General features: G+C 35.4%; 1 protein-coding gene and 1 long non-coding RNA gene across 8 annotated transcripts in view; one reads left to right on the forward strand and one right to left on the reverse strand.

Annotated features, from left to right (window-relative positions):
- Positions 1 to 15887, reverse strand: part of LOC100741341 (plasma membrane calcium-transporting ATPase 3) — an 87080-nt gene that overhangs the window by 867 nt on the left and 70326 nt on the right. For 3 of the 7 annotated variants that reach the window (XR_004461682.1, XR_004461680.1, XM_033320578.1), the window contains one exon: positions 4339 to 4417. Coding sequence is in view for 5 of the 7 variants with exons in the window: in XM_033320578.1 (XP_033176469.1) it covers positions 4408 to 4417 (10 nt within the window). In the remaining 2 variants the exon portion in view is untranslated. Of the gene's footprint in view, positions 4418 to 9394; positions 9464 to 15887 lie in introns of those variants that run through there. The other 4 variants (XM_033320577.1, XM_033320576.1, XM_033320575.1 and 1 more) reach the window with 3 other exon arrangements.
- LOC112212832 lies at positions 7396 to 12460 on the forward strand. The gene is made up of 3 exons (XR_004461687.1): positions 7396 to 7607; positions 8087 to 8967; positions 9040 to 12460. It is a non-coding gene; the product is annotated as an uncharacterized LOC112212832 (long non-coding RNA).

Raw genomic sequence — 15887 nt, forward strand, 5'->3', positions numbered from 1 at the left:
TTCCTTACTCTTCTCATAAACACGCGACTCGTCCGATAACATCGGTCTGTATCGAGAGAGGACAGCATTTTTGCTCGTTTCATTTTATAACAATACTATTTACTCTCATTCTGTATTGGATATCGAAACTACACGATTTGTTCCTCCTTTTTTTTTTTGCTTTCCGTGTACGACATTAGTTTTTTTATACTCTACACAATCTTAAATAGTCGCGAAATGCGTTTAAATATAGAGTACAGAGTAAGAACAATCGGAGCGTATAAAGATGCTTAATGCAGTTTAGGGACGGGACAAGAGTGACGAGTCGAGTTTCGTTCATCTTCTATTTTTTTTGCATTTTTGTTCATCGTTTTTATCTCGGTATTTTTTGTTCTCTTCGAGTTCCACTCGGATGATCGTGCGATCTCGACGGCGGGCAAGAAGAACGTAAAAAGGTATACAACGAGGATGACAATAGGGTGAGAAAACGGCAATAACGAGAACGGTGATCCGAGCATGCAGAAACTTCGATAACAGCAAGATATCGATAACCTGTATGTGTGTGTGTGTATTTTTTTCCATTTCTCATTGATTCTCGATTTTTTCGTATCTTTTTTTTAAGAAGATGTTCAATGCCCACTTTTAACGACAACCGTAATTATAACAATCGACACTAACATTTTTTCGTCGTTCGGCTTTATCTTTTTTTAATCTCCCGTTGTTGCGGATTTTCCAAATTTACGGAATTAATTGCGGGCAATATTTTCACCATTCGTAAGACGCGATCGTGTCTATCAAAGTCTGCGTGAAATTAGTAGCGATCATTCCTTTCCCTTTTTTCCCTTTCTTTTTTTAAGGATAAGTTTCCATGAAATATGTTATTCTGTTTCCATTTTCGTTCTTTACATTTCTAAGTTTTGACTAAAAAAATCAAAAGACAGAGAAAGTAGAGACAATACACATAGGCGTGCATGAGTATCAATGGCAAGGATAAGAAAACTAGGGCTGGAGACATAGAGGAGCGAATAAAATTAGACAGCACATGGAGGTAACAGTCAGAGTGATAGAAACGGATTGTAAAAAACCAAGTAAACAGAGATAAAGATGGAAACTTAACGATAATAATAATAATAATAATTTTAACGATAATAATAATAGTAATAAAAAAATTCATGGTAGATATCAATATTGGTTTTCTTTCTTTTTTACAGAAAAAGATTAGAAACAATTGTGAGGGGGAGAATGACGATGTAGGTGACTAATCATGAGACAAACATAGTACACGATGACGGCGAGGACGACGACGACGACGACGTCGGCGACGATAGCATCGTTGTATATATATATACGTATATGTGTGTGTACCGTTTACAGATATCCATAAGAATAGCGCGTCTTTATAACTGGCAGTGTAAGGCATAGAGTGCTTAAGACTAGAATACGGTGCATGTAAATAGGCCTTGTAAAGCCTTTTCATCTTTTTTTTCACTTTTTTCTCTCTTTCGAAACTAAGTCCTATGATTTATTTTTTTCATTTTCCAAACGGACCTACGAAAAAATTTGTCCGCGTGAACGCAACACGACGAATTAACGAGCTTCCGTGAATCGAGCGCGCGCAAAAAGCAAACCACCGTCGTACCCCGTATACAAGGGGAATACCCATTGTCCATCTTTGTTTTCACGTTTCCCCCGCCATACCCCTCCGCCCGCGCTCTTTTTTTTAACATCAGCACACACACACACATCGAACGAACTTTTTAGAAAGCTACATGTACATATTTCAAACGAATATATATATATATATATATATATATATTAAATATACATGTATATAATGTCCATATATACATATATATTATAAGCATATATATATCGGCTACTGACTTCATGGAGACTTGGTAAACACACATTACGTTTTTCTTATTATTTTTTCCCCATTTTTCTTCTTATTTGGCAGCGGTTCCCATAATGTAGTTCTTTTCTTATTTTTCTTTCTCAGTTAACTAAAAACGCATAATGTATTGTACTCGGTTTGGAGTGAATATCGATTATCGATATTAATTGTAATCCAATGGCGCAAGAATACTGATTTTTGCATTAACGAAAAGAAGTTTGTCCCTCTAGCGACGTACACGATTATCGATCCGTGCTGTCGAAGATCGCGGGCACAATCGAACAGCATCGGACAATGGAGGTGTCATTCAAGATATATATATATATATCGATCAGAATTTCGACCGATGGTCGATACACGCACACTTCGTTCTCGATTGAAATCGATAGGTCCTGAGAATAATTACAGTATAGCCACGTGAAGTAAAATTAGGAAAGAGGAAAATATGTAAATGTTTAAAAAAAAAAAGTAAGTGAATACATATGCGTGTTAGATTCGCGGCGAATTTCAAAACTGCATGGCCAGACACGTTCTTTTATGTTGTTCATATATATATATATATATGCATATATAAATATATACGCATGCTTCGGCGAGCAGAGAACACAAAAAAAGGTGTCTCGTTGAAAAAACGTGTTTAATAATTCTTTCTCTTTTGGGTGGATCGTAGCTATATATTTATTACTAAAAGTACATGCAGGTTTTCGTACCGTGGCGTGATTAACGTCTTTACTATCAGGATCTTTGTATCGATTTAAGCGTAATAATGGCAATGTCGTGGCATTCGTTTCCCATTTGTTCAACCTTTTTTGGTTTCCCCATTTTTTACTTTCGTTATAATATTCTTACTGTTAATCTCCCATTTCTTTCAATTACGCGGACGTAACAAAGAAGAATCGGTGCGACAAATTATCTTTTTTTTTTCATTCCTTCACCTCATTTCCCTTTTGCGATTTTTTTTCGCTTTTCTTCTTTCTTATCCATCATGAAATCTCGTTTTACACACGAAGTAAGGCTAAAAGACAATGCGCAGTTCTTTTTATATTTTTCCATTTTTTTTCTTAAACTTTGTTTTTCGGTAAGGCACCCCCAGTGCTGAGTATATTCACGGAAGTATTTAGCAATACAAACTAGTGACTAGATCATGTTTAAGTCACGCGAGGAAGAGAGACAAAGATAGCAGCGAATATAACAAAGAACAGAGAAAGAAGAAAACAAGAAGAACAATAGTACAGTGAATACGTATTGTGCGAGGCAGAAATAGAAAGAGAGATTAGGAAGGGAAACGATAGATAGGAGTAAAAAGAAGCCAATGAAAAACAGAATGACGTACGACGAAGGGAGCGAAGAAAAGTCAAGAGTAGGAAATTGACCAACAGCGACACGAGACTCCAAACAAAAAGAAAGGAAAATCCGTTTTCCCAGCAGACGCGATCTTAAGCGAGTCCCATGTCGCGTCGATGGAAACAGTTTCTTTCGAGATAACTTTGTTCGTTTTCGTATTTCTTCCCCTGTTCTCTCCACCTCTGCTACAATTTCATGCGGTGCAATTTTATTATAGGAGAAAAGAATGAAAAAAAAGAAAAAAGTACCACGTAATATCGTAGGAGAGGGGGGCGATGGGACGAAAACGACGTAACAAAGAATGAAACGGATGAAACTGAATAAAAGACCGAATATTCGGTGAGAGAAAGTGATAGATGCGCAGAGAGCGAGGGAAATAAGGAAAAATGAAGGAAACGTAAGTAACAACTAAACAGAGGAAAGGCAGTGGTGCGTTACTTTGGTATTTTATAATTGGTGTTTCGCACGGATCAACTGAGGTGTCCGCGGCAACGTATCATGGGCAGAAGGTCATCGTCATCGTGTTTTTATATCTTCCATTTCAGAGCTTTTTTCCTTCTCTTCTCCCAGACTGAACACGGCATGACCGACATACGATAAAATCGTCCGTTCTACTATAATCGACCGCCGATAACAAAGCACGAACAGAGAGAGAAAATGACGAGGACCTAACTCGCGAACACGATTTTTTTTTATTGTTTCATTCGACTTCGTTTGACTAGGTTAGGAATACGATCCCCTTTCTTCCTTTGTTGTCCAGGAAGATCAATGCACACGATTTTCGTCCTGTTTTTTTCATTTTTGTTTGTTTCTTTTTTTTCCAAACGCGCTGGCCACGAGAAAAACAAGGATGAGGATGATCAATTTTTCGTCGTGTTTTACACATCGTCAGAGAGGATCGAACATAACACACAGCTTGATGAAGACTGTCGTCGTCGTGATGGCTGCTGAGATCCACGCCATACTTCTCCTGTTCTAAACGGCGGTTTCGGTGTGACTGTGACTCGACAGCCTTTCCACGTCTATCTCGGGTATGGTCAGCTCGTCTGGGTTGTTGTCGGCGTATTCGATGCTGCTCGTCTGCGAGAGCCGCTTACTTAAGGACGACTGTTTTCTCAGTACCTCCGCCAATGTAGTGGTGCTGTGCTCGCTCGTGTAGCGCGCGTCTAGGCCCTGCCGAAATGCGTTCACTACGCGGATCTGTAACCGGAAACCTTTCTGTCAATACAGAGCCTTCGTATCCCTGGCTATGCCACGAGCTTTGGGAGAAATACACCGTTAGATAAATCCACTTAGGTAGTCGAGGTTGATCCTCTATCCCATTATACCCATCGACATTCTTTTCGTTTCTCCTTTGTGCTTTCAATCCTAACAAATTTCCTTTATTTCGTTTGAATCTGAGAAGAAAACCAGTAAGAGTACTTACAAAATCAAATGATCCCTAATAACACTAATTTCCCCTAGATTTAAGTTTATATTCTTTTTTTCAGAAAAACCACTTTTTCCTTGGATTTTGAGACATCGAATGTCGAGGGGAAAAATGCATGTGGCTCAAAAGCAACAGTAAGTGACCAACGCTGGAAAGCAGGATTTTTTAAACAAGTCACGGGAACAAGTAGTGTCTAGGTATTTTTTAATTAAATCGTTCTTTGACGGATATGATGATCAACCTCCGCAGAAACAGATTAGGGAACAGTTATGTAGATATATATAAATATAATTATGTGTATGTATAAAGAGACAGAAAGCAGCGGCCACACGAATTACTAGAAGAACTAGCGGGGCGTTGATACCCTGCACGGCAAGGCAATAATTAGACAACAGAATTTGAAGAGCGACGTCAATGGTATCCAGAAATCATAGATTAAAAATACTTCCTTAGTAATAGATTAATCTGCTCACAAAATTTTCTTAATCTAACTTTTTCTTTCTCCTTATCTTCCCTGTTTCTTCCAACAGAATAATTAATTCCACGACCCATAGACGTCAGCACCTCAAATTATACTTGCAATGTCACGCAACACCACATGCACCTGTCGATCGTGGAGTCCTCCACTGTATCTCGTTTCCATATTCCATTTTGGTAACAAGATCGACTACTGCTTCAGACAACGCGCGATCATCGATGCAGGAAGCGGATATGCGAGGCTGAAAAGCGTCTTCACCTCCAGCTTACGTTAAGCGTAATCTCAACTATGTCTATATCAGAGATCCCTCTGTTTGAAAAAAGTGACAAAAAACAAAAATCGTTGAGTCCTTTATAAAGCTATTCTAAACAAAGCCAACACAGATACTACGTTTTTGGCAAAAAACACACTGTCCAAAAGTATACGCGTCTTGAGGCTGGTAGGACGCTTTTAATATCAATATAGCGATAGAAAAAAAAGAAAGAAAATTGGAATTCCACGCATATACACTTGCATCGTTTGGTGAGCTGTAATATAGCGTGACAGATTGCATACTGCAAGAACTTAGCATGCATTGGCGTAGTATCACGTAACCGATGAACATTGCTATATCCAAATCAGCCAAAAAATTTACCCCCGGATGGAAAAAGAACAACCCCCATCTGAAAACACCCGCGAGAGGTAACTTGTTTATTTTATTATTTTTCTCGATATAAATATATCACAATATATTCTATATATATATATATAACAGTAATATCAAATATATATATATATATATATACACATATACATATATACATATATATATATATATATATATACACATAGAATAAATCTCTCTTTCTTTTTTTTCTTCCTTCCTTTCTTGCATTTTCATGGAGGTGGCAGGAAAATGTGTCGCGTTAATGATTCACTGTGTATATTATAATTCATTTTTTCTAGATTCTCTTTTTTCTTAAATCATTTCTGATTGCTTTTTTTTTATTGTTGTTTGACAGAAAACATTGAGGGAATACTTACACGATGCGCCGTGGAGAGAGGTCCCCTAACCAGGCAGACAGTCAGACTCTTTAACCTGGTCGAATATCCGGTTTAGATAATGTGTTTCTCTGGTACTTTAAACATGCATGCTATACCACGCAATGCGCTCTGCTGATCAACGATTCTCCCCTCCACAGGGAGACAACGATCATCCCATTGAATTTGTGTTTTTCAGTTTGTCATTTTTCTTTTTTTTCGATTTTTCAGTTCTAAGCAGCTTACAGGTCAGTACACATGGTCTGGTGATTCCCCGCTTCACGAACGAAGCGTCTACCCTCTTTACTCTCATTACTGAATTACGTAGACGCCCGCTCATAATTATATATAGAGACGCGCTAGTAAGGTTAAATTTACCCTTTTTGAAGTTGGTACAAAAATAGCAGTGAGATAAGAAGAAGATTAATTCTTGTCTCTTTTTGATTGTAGCAAAAGCTTGAAGGAATTGGTATGTTGGTAAAGTACGCAAACTTATCGACAGCTGATAAGTAATGACGAAATGGAGGGAAGTCGCATCAATCGTGCCGCTAAGATCAGCCAGAGTGTACAAACTTATTACAAAACAGAGAGAGAAGGTGAATGGTGGCAAAGAGAAGTAAAGAAGAATCTTTCAATCAGTTCAAAAAGAAACCGTAACACGTCTTTGAAGATCATCAGAGAGGTACTAAAATCAATTATATATCGCTCGATTACATTATGTTATTCAACAAAAAAAAAAAAAAAGAAAATATTAATTGACCCTGACTTGGAGAATTATTTATGAGCTAACAAAAATTCTATCTGATACTCTACAAAGGTGAATCTTCGCTTCTCTATTTTGACGATCGATCGATATAGAGTATCCAGAGAAAAAAATAATTCTTTGTATAATTCGACTGTAGAAACTATCTTGTAAGCTAATCATAGCGTTAAACTTTCAGAAAAAGAGTGTCACTTTTAAGGATCCTTCACAGGACAGCCAACTTGCATGAATAAAGATATCCAGTATTGCAAAGGAGTACATACAAATCGCACACCGCTTTGCCAGGGACTGTAATTTGAAAGTATTTGTGGATCTGTGTTCTATACATAACGACCGGAAATACGTTCACTTAGGAAAAATGTAATTATATTAAATGTACTATAAAACACGTGGTATAGTCGTAATGCATGGAACATTAATAACGTGCCTGCGAACACGACGTGGATCGTGTGAATAAAAGTATGGATCATGAAAAAATGTGAATGTGGTATGTAGTAGTACATTGACTTTCGTTTGAAAGTTTCTATTGGCCAACTTCTGCGGCCATATTGTAAGCGACACTTGAAGTTAATATTCGATCGAAGTACATTGGTTCAGTCAACTTTATCATAGTGACCATTTTCTGTAAACAAAATAGTAGAATCGACAAAAGAGATGATGAAGTTACGCGAACCACGTCGTATCATAAATGCAATCAAAGGTATGGTACTATTTGCTTGCATGTAAGCATAGTTAGCCGAAAGGTCAGCAAAATGTTTGTGAAGTACAAAGAAGATGAGCCCTTGAGGTTATCAGGGCAGCAAATGGTACTGATTAAATAGCAGATGTTTAATTCAGATCTATTCAAAAGGATGGACAAATGTCCTGTGAAATTAGGGGAAATATCCCTGTTAAGCAATAAAAGAAAGATCTCGATCGAGCTATGTCCATTATCAATAAATGTCGCAACAAAGAATTTCATTTCGATGAAAAATTTTCGATTATATTCGATTATCTCATTTTCATAATTATTTTAGTAATTTTTAATAAATTTGTTTGTTAATAAAAGCAAATTCTAAAATATTATTTTAGATCTTACTAGATCTTGTTTCCAGAAAATATTTAGTAGTATTTCAAATTTAATAATGTTCATAGTTCTAGCTATTTCTGGTATATTAATGAATTGTATTTTTATCTTAGGTTTATTAAATATTGTCTTTTATCGAAACGAGAAAGACCGATTGATTTATCGCAATTTCTATAATTTTCGAAGACTTGGAAAAAACAGGGTAAAATCGTGAGATACGAAGTAACAGAGCGCAAAAATGCAGCGTGCCACTGAAAAGGTTAAGAGGAATTCTTTGTTATCGATCTATCGATAAACAATAGTAAGTTCTCGACACCAGTGATGATCTCTGATGGAACTCTTTTCACAAAATATAGTGATATTTTGTGAAATCCCCAAAATTATAATAGTATCTTAGTGATAATAGTTTTAGTAACAATTATTTTTTCATGTAAGTAGTATTTAACGTGCGTAGTGATTAACAAAGTTGTCATTAGTTAATTTAAAATAAAGCTATTGCTATATATATTTACTATAATGAACAAATATAGTACTAATAACTTTATAGTTGTTACTAATGGAAACAAAGTGCTACGTTTTTTCGTAATCCAAGATAAAGAAACACAGTACTACGTTAGTAAAACGGATACTGTGCGTTCCTAATTGCTTACAAATCTAACTGAAGCAGTTCTAGAACATAGTCTATTAAGACTATTTTCAAACATCTAATATTTAAAATAAAAGAAATTAACTTGTAATCAAATGTCACCAGGTGTCGAGATCCACAAAGAAAGAGAAATAGTTTGAGAAACAGAAGCGGCCAAACAATAGCTCGTGCGCACGCGCGCTATCATAGAAGTGTTCTATGGCTGTGTGTGTGCATTAGGGGAGATTCATACGTGACTAGAGGATGTCGCAGACGCATAAATCAGCGAGAAAAAGGGGAAATAGGGACCTGTCGATATGTACCACTAGTAAAAAAAATCCCTAACCTTTCCATTGCTTAAGATCTCTGGTAACTTTTATCACATTTCTTTTAGAGATAGTAAAAGAAATCTTATAATTAATAAAATTTTGTTTATTTTAGATTGAGTCAGAAGGAAAATGAAAAGGCTAGGAAAGATTAGCAATACCAACTTATAAAATAAAAATAGAAGACAAAAGGGGTAGAAAGAATGCGTGTAAAACGAAAAGCGTGTGAAAGAAACAGAGAGAAAGAGATAGTATTAGACAGAGATAGAAATTCTGTATGTATGTATGTCTGTGTAAAAGTATGCCTGTATGTATATGTTATATGTATATGTGTGCGAACATAGAGTAAAAACAGTTACAGTAGACAGTTACAGACAGACAGACAGACAGACAGACAGACAGACAGACAGATAGAAATAAGATAAAGATCTAGCGAAAGTGTGAAAGATAGAGCAGAGAGGAGCGCTTACAGCTTGGTCTGTCGAACTCTTGCTGTAGGGTACTGGTATCAAACGTTCCTGCAACTCGCCACCTATTACCTTCAAGAGTAAAGGATAATATCATGGTTATAACTGGATACAACGAGCAGTCAATGCACTTAACAGTACACCATTTCTCGAAATATTGGTGTACTAAAAAAAGTAATTCTTTTTTAACATTCCTGAACCTTTGTCCCGGTATTGAATAACACCACGCTCTCTGCCTGTAGGCACCTTTTAACTGATGAAATTATCTCTTTGAAATTTCCCTAGGAATAAATCCAAAGCTATATTTATAATTACCATCCCTCATGGAAATTTTGTTTAGCAGATTATACGAGAAACGATTGAACTGGCCTCCAGGGATACCAATTTATTATTTTAGAAACTACTTTGTTTGGTGTTTTGTAAGGAGTATTTACAGCAGAAACAGATATTTAGAGATAGTGAAGCTAAAAAGTGCCTGATCATCAATAACTATTGAGAAAGAAGTACACTTAAAAGTGGTAACCTGCTGGTTATGTATAATCATTATGTATATGTTATTCGCGTGAGTATCATTGGATGTGTAAAACTCGCGGCACTCGATCGCACGAAGTATATGGAAAAAGGAAATAAAAAAGATAACAGAGATTCATAAGTGGAAACCGAGAATAGCTCATACATGCAACGTAAGATATAACATCCTTGAAGATATACACCCTCGTACGATATGTTTTCTATTTATCATTTCTAAACGAAAACTGTTGTAAGAAATGCCTAGCAATGTATGTATTTCCCTTGTTCCATTGTTTGTTGATATTAACTTAACTTAGGTGAAAATCCTACGACGAGTGAATCCTATTACAGTGTCAAATTAATTAATTAACCCAGTGAGAGACGAGTTTCATAGATTCCACTTATCTCTGCACTTCGAACTTCTCGAGACCTACCCAGTGAGTTACAAAGACACACATATATAACAATGATCTTTATTACATGAAGTAATAATATTCTGTATAACGTCACGAAATGGTAAAAGTCTAGGACAATGAGTGAGTAGAATAAATCCGAGATTAGAGTTTAGAAAGTTCCGTAGAGACTCAATCTCAATATAGTAGAGTACTGCTCATCTAGTTGTATGCATCCCAATAGAGTACCGCGTGTTTAGTTGAGTATATAGAACACCGCGACGTTCAATAACAAAGTAGTCTACAGTAGAATAATCAATGACTGGCACAGTACCAGCTAGTAGTAAGAAGTAGTAGTCAGATGGACCGCAGTGAAATATTAACTTTAACTTCGTTTTGGAGTGCATCAAATCCGTCACTTTTTTTAATAATGTATGATACTTTTTGGTGAGTAGAATTTATTCATATAGAAGTTATTCATATAGAGTTCCGTTTTCAAGAAAAACTGAGATTGTATATCTGTTAAGTTTGCGTGTATTCCACTAACCGTAGTCTAGAATTACTTTACCCAGTTACTAGCTAGCTACGGTTACCTCCATTTGTGTTTACAAACAATATCAATCAGGATTTTGTTTATATATCTCTCAAAACAATGATATCCGCGTCTTAGAACTGAGAATTTTTAATTCTACTCTCTAAAAAAGCTTATCATATGTTGTGAAAAAGGATCACAAATTCGGTATGTCCCAAAACGTTCAGCCAAATATTCTATATTAGAGTTCATGTACATTAGTGTCTTAAGGCCATCGAAGAGTAACCTCAATTACAGTGCTGTCCACCAGTAGCAGGACTTCTAATATACCTTCAAATGATTTATATTTATATAACATCCTTTGTTTGATTATATCCATAGAGAGTACCGACAAGGTTTGGCTGTTAAACCTGGGGATGCCTCAGATATGTCTATGTATAACAAATTCCTCTATCATTATAATATATAATTTCTATAAGATATAATTTTTCAAACTTTTTCAACTTGCGAATAAAGTTTTGACACCGTTACTTTAATTTAATGCTCACACTCTGAAACAAAGGTATTTCTCTCCTTCCTGGGGAATTTTACACCGCAAGCGGCTCAGTTACGTGTTACGCCATAAAGGTGGGGGGTGACTACTCGAAAATGACCTTGAAGAACCAACATTTGAGAACTCTAGGATAGAATTAATTAGACGTATCTTAGCGATACGTTTAATAACTGATCTGCTGTGCAGGATTCCATCGACTGATTTTTTCTTCTTTTTATTGTATTACAAAGTGCAAAAGCATTAGTACGGTCTTTGAAAATAAAATCAGGCTCTGGAATCCCCGTAAAATCAATCGATTTACGAGCGAGAGTGGTGACTTACGAAACATACGAACAGAAATGTTAGGTGAGCGTGAGGAAAAATAGAATAAAGTGAAAGCTGATGTGCCTTGGTTCACAGCCGGAAACAGTGCTCTTGTGTACCTTTCCGGAAATGTATTTGTTTCGAAGCTTCACATGGCATTGGTGATACAACCATTATTTTTTCAATGCGAATAGAGAGATTGACAATTGGGAAAAATATATGTTCTTATTATGTCAGACGGAGAAAGCAGAAATTTATTTTCATTAAATGAGCCTGCATTGACAAGCTCGCAACTTATTTCTTTTTCTATCGTTGAGAAAAATCTCTGAGGAGAAGATGGACATTAGAAGCAGTTGAGTACTTTGCACTTTTCATTTCCTCGACCGTGAAGGAACATCGCGTGTTCGTGCAGCAGAATACGGTTTAACGCAAGCAATGCATAGAAACCACAGAAATGCTTTTTTCAGTGTGAGCATACAGTGGACAATCTTAAGTAATTTTCTCATCTTATACTTAATAAAACGCAACCTTTTCAGGCACTCATCTTCATTTCAAATTCTCTTAATTTCTCTACATTCATCCTTGATCTCTCACATAATGAGATAGTTAAGGAAATGCAGTGCCTAAGAAGTTAATCAGAATGCAGACTTTCATACTTCTTTGGTCTGAAAGATTCAGATCAAAAACAAGGCTCGATATAGACAAAGTGGACTCATGTTGAATTGTAGAGTTTTACAAAGTGCAAGCAGATACAGTGTAAGTTACAATACCAATAAGAAGTGAACAAAATAAAAAAGTTTCTCTATTGCAGTCAACAATACTTTCCTTGAAGTCTCTTTCACAGTGTTCTTTCTGATTCTGATAAGACTCCTAATACTTTCTATTACGCTGAGAATAATATGAAAAGACATATAGAAGTTTGGCTATAGCGAGTAAAAAAATAGAAATATTATGGCATCGCTTGAAGAGTAAGTAGTTATAGATATATATATATAATAATTGGATAGAAAATAATCCACATGGGAGAAAGATTTTCATAGAAAAATGCACATGGACCAGCATCGGTTGCCTTTAAGAATCACTATTTACTTTTATTCACCAAGTCATTGTGCAGATTTGTTTTTTCCATTTATAAGGACGCGAATCGAGAAACGAACTTCTATGACGCGCGCTCTTATTTTCTCCGTTCAGTAGAGGGATTAATGAACTATAAAATCGAATAATTAATCCTCTGCAATAGTTTAGTTAAATTAATTTCACAATATTTACAATTACGCTAACTATTTGAACTTGTCATTTCCTTAATAATAACTATTATTTCATTATACTTTACTTAATAGTCTATCATTGTCATAATCCTTTCTTTTTTGAATTTTTCTTGGAATGAAACTCCCAAGTATCACTCGTATACAAGAACTTAAAGAAATCTTACAGCTTCATTTGTCTCTCCACTTATTTTCTATATTGAATACTGGATCACAAAGAAAATTCTCTTCAAGGTAAGAAATAATTTAAAGAGAACTTATATAACACTGAGTATTTACGCGCTATCAAATAGAATGAAACTTTATGACGCAGTATGTATGTACATGCACTCCAACATCTTTTATGTCATATTTAATCAGATATAGAACAAATTTGTCGCATTAAAAATAATCACACATTTCGTATAAAGAATGTGAATGCAGAGGTTTAATATCACAGTGAAAACGACCGTAATACAAATAATTTTTGACGACATGAAAGAAAGAAGAGAAAATCCAATATATTAAAGATATACCTAAGAATGTTCATGCACCCTCTGCTGACCGGTTTCAATCAAATATAACATTCGGATAACGTGTCTTAAACTTTATTTTATATAATAACAATAATAATAATAATAGTCGCTAATAATAATTAATTAAAAATTAATATATATATATATATTATATTCTCTACGTGTATCGTTATAATTGGTAGTCGATCATTTTCATCATTCCCGTATAATAAACTAATTTTAATGCGTCAATATGTAAAACTGAACGTCTTCTCCCGATTGCAACATATTTTCTCTTATTGTTATTTGCATAAAAACGTTTGTAGTCTGCATTAGACAGATAATCCCTTGACAATGGTGATTTGCAAATACACCAAAGTTCGCCTGTTCCTTCCTTTTTTCACAACGTGTCACAGATTTTCTTTAATCTGTGTATGTATATTTAATGTGCAGTGATTTCTAGCCCGAATCAAACAGGTGAATCACGACAGAGAACCCTAACATAGAAATGGATAAGAGATAAGAACAAGACAACTTGAACTCCACAATTGGAACATTTGGAAGTTGAACCTTTTTTTCTAGAAGAACTCGAATATGCCCCATGAACAAAGTAGATCTTTCTGTTCTATGTATCAATGAGACAGATGATCATGTGAAAATAAAACCAGCATAAAAGAGGCAGATTTATGTACAGCGGTTAGAATAAAACGTTCGATATAACCGTACAATATATATATATATATATATATATATATATGTATATTTCTTATAAAAGAGATTTTATTTAACATTTTAATGTATCGCAGTTCGTGTAAATTTTTGTATAGTCATCAATGAATTGATAGCACACTGCGTTGCATTAAAATTCAAGCTTTCAGATTCGAGTTTTTCAAGTCTTTAACTTCTTCCAACGTCCCACTCTATGCATGGGTAGTTAAAATAGTACCAGAAACACGTTTTATAGAACCAGTAGTCCAGCAGAGCTTAGTTGCAATAGAATACTATATACAGAATAATCTGGTATTTCACCAACGCAACTGGAATTTAAACTGGGTAGTTTCACGAGAAGGATTTTCCTAAACTATCCACCAGTAACGTGGTTACTTTTGATCGGTGATGTTATTACTCATCATCGCAACCAGGAGAGAAGACCTAACGCTGAGTAGCTGTTTTCTCCTTTCTCGCTTTCGCTTACAGCTCTTTCACGAAATATTAATATCATAGCCTTTCTTTTTTTTCCCCTTGGCTTTTCTGCTTCATTTTTCGTTTCTCTCGCAATCCTGGCAGTGGATATCGGCTTTTAAGTCGATGTGTTTCACATTGACACACACCTGGTGCGCGAAACGTTTTAAGAGATTACAAAATGGAATAGATAAACTGACTATATGACTCTATCCGTCGATCTGAATCGGATTAAAAAGTAAGTTTGCCTCGTTTCTCGTTCGCTATCCGAGCGCAAAAGAAATTCTGATCCCTGCCGATCATGTTGCTGATAGCTTATGATACAATTCCTGAATGAAACCTTGATCCCTCCTTTCAGAACTTCCTTATAACTTTTGACTTTCTTCCGTCTTATAGCATAATAATTTTCCAATGTTTTGTAACATAAAAGTCAAAATAAATTAGAATTTATAAATACGCAATACAAGATATATATTTAAATACTTTCTTGTCATGAATTAAAAACTTACAACTTTGAATCTTTTCAATTGTCCAGCTATCCATGTTCCAAAATAGACGAATCAAGATTTTATCATGCTTCTGAATAAGAGAAGAAGCTAGGAGGGAGAAGAGGACAGCGACGAGATCCGATCTCACGATTAAGTACTTCCTTTTGCCATTGTCGTTCCATTGAATGCTCCTCGGTAGGTCCTTTGTGCTTTTGAGTTGAGAAAAGAAACGAATCGTGCTCTTGGTGATTCTATTGGCGGACTATGGCGGCCTATAAATCGATTGTCTCATGACTGCTAGCTCTGTTTTCTTGATTTACCGTGCTCTGACATTGTCCCACGTATTTGAAAACCTGTTTGGGTGACTCACGGAGACACAGGTTCTAGAGAAACCGAGCTACAGAAAGATTCCCCTCAGATGCGAAAGTGAAATATTGCAGTTTGTACAGAGTGTTTATGGAGTCTTGATCTACTGCTGAAATCCTTGAAACTTTTTGAATATTTATCATTTTGGTGGATTATTAATTAGAATACCATATAAATTGCTTAATAATAGAATTATGAGTATATTTGTCAATTAAAAACTCAATTTAATGTCTTTTAAGTCCTTGAATTATCCTTGCAAATACAACTTTTTCCATCTATATAATTTGTCTTTATTTAATTTTATATTATACTCCGCTCAAAATCTCATCGGAGGCTCTATTTCATTAAATAATTTTAAGAATTTCACGTTGCTTTAATCTCCAATTTACTTTGAGCACAGTATGATATCAA

Source organism: Bombus impatiens, unplaced genomic scaffold (assembly GCF_000188095.3).
Source record: "Bombus impatiens unplaced genomic scaffold, BIMP_2.2 scf_0320, whole genome shotgun sequence".
NCBI lineage: Eukaryota > Metazoa > Arthropoda > Insecta > Hymenoptera > Apidae > Bombus > Bombus impatiens.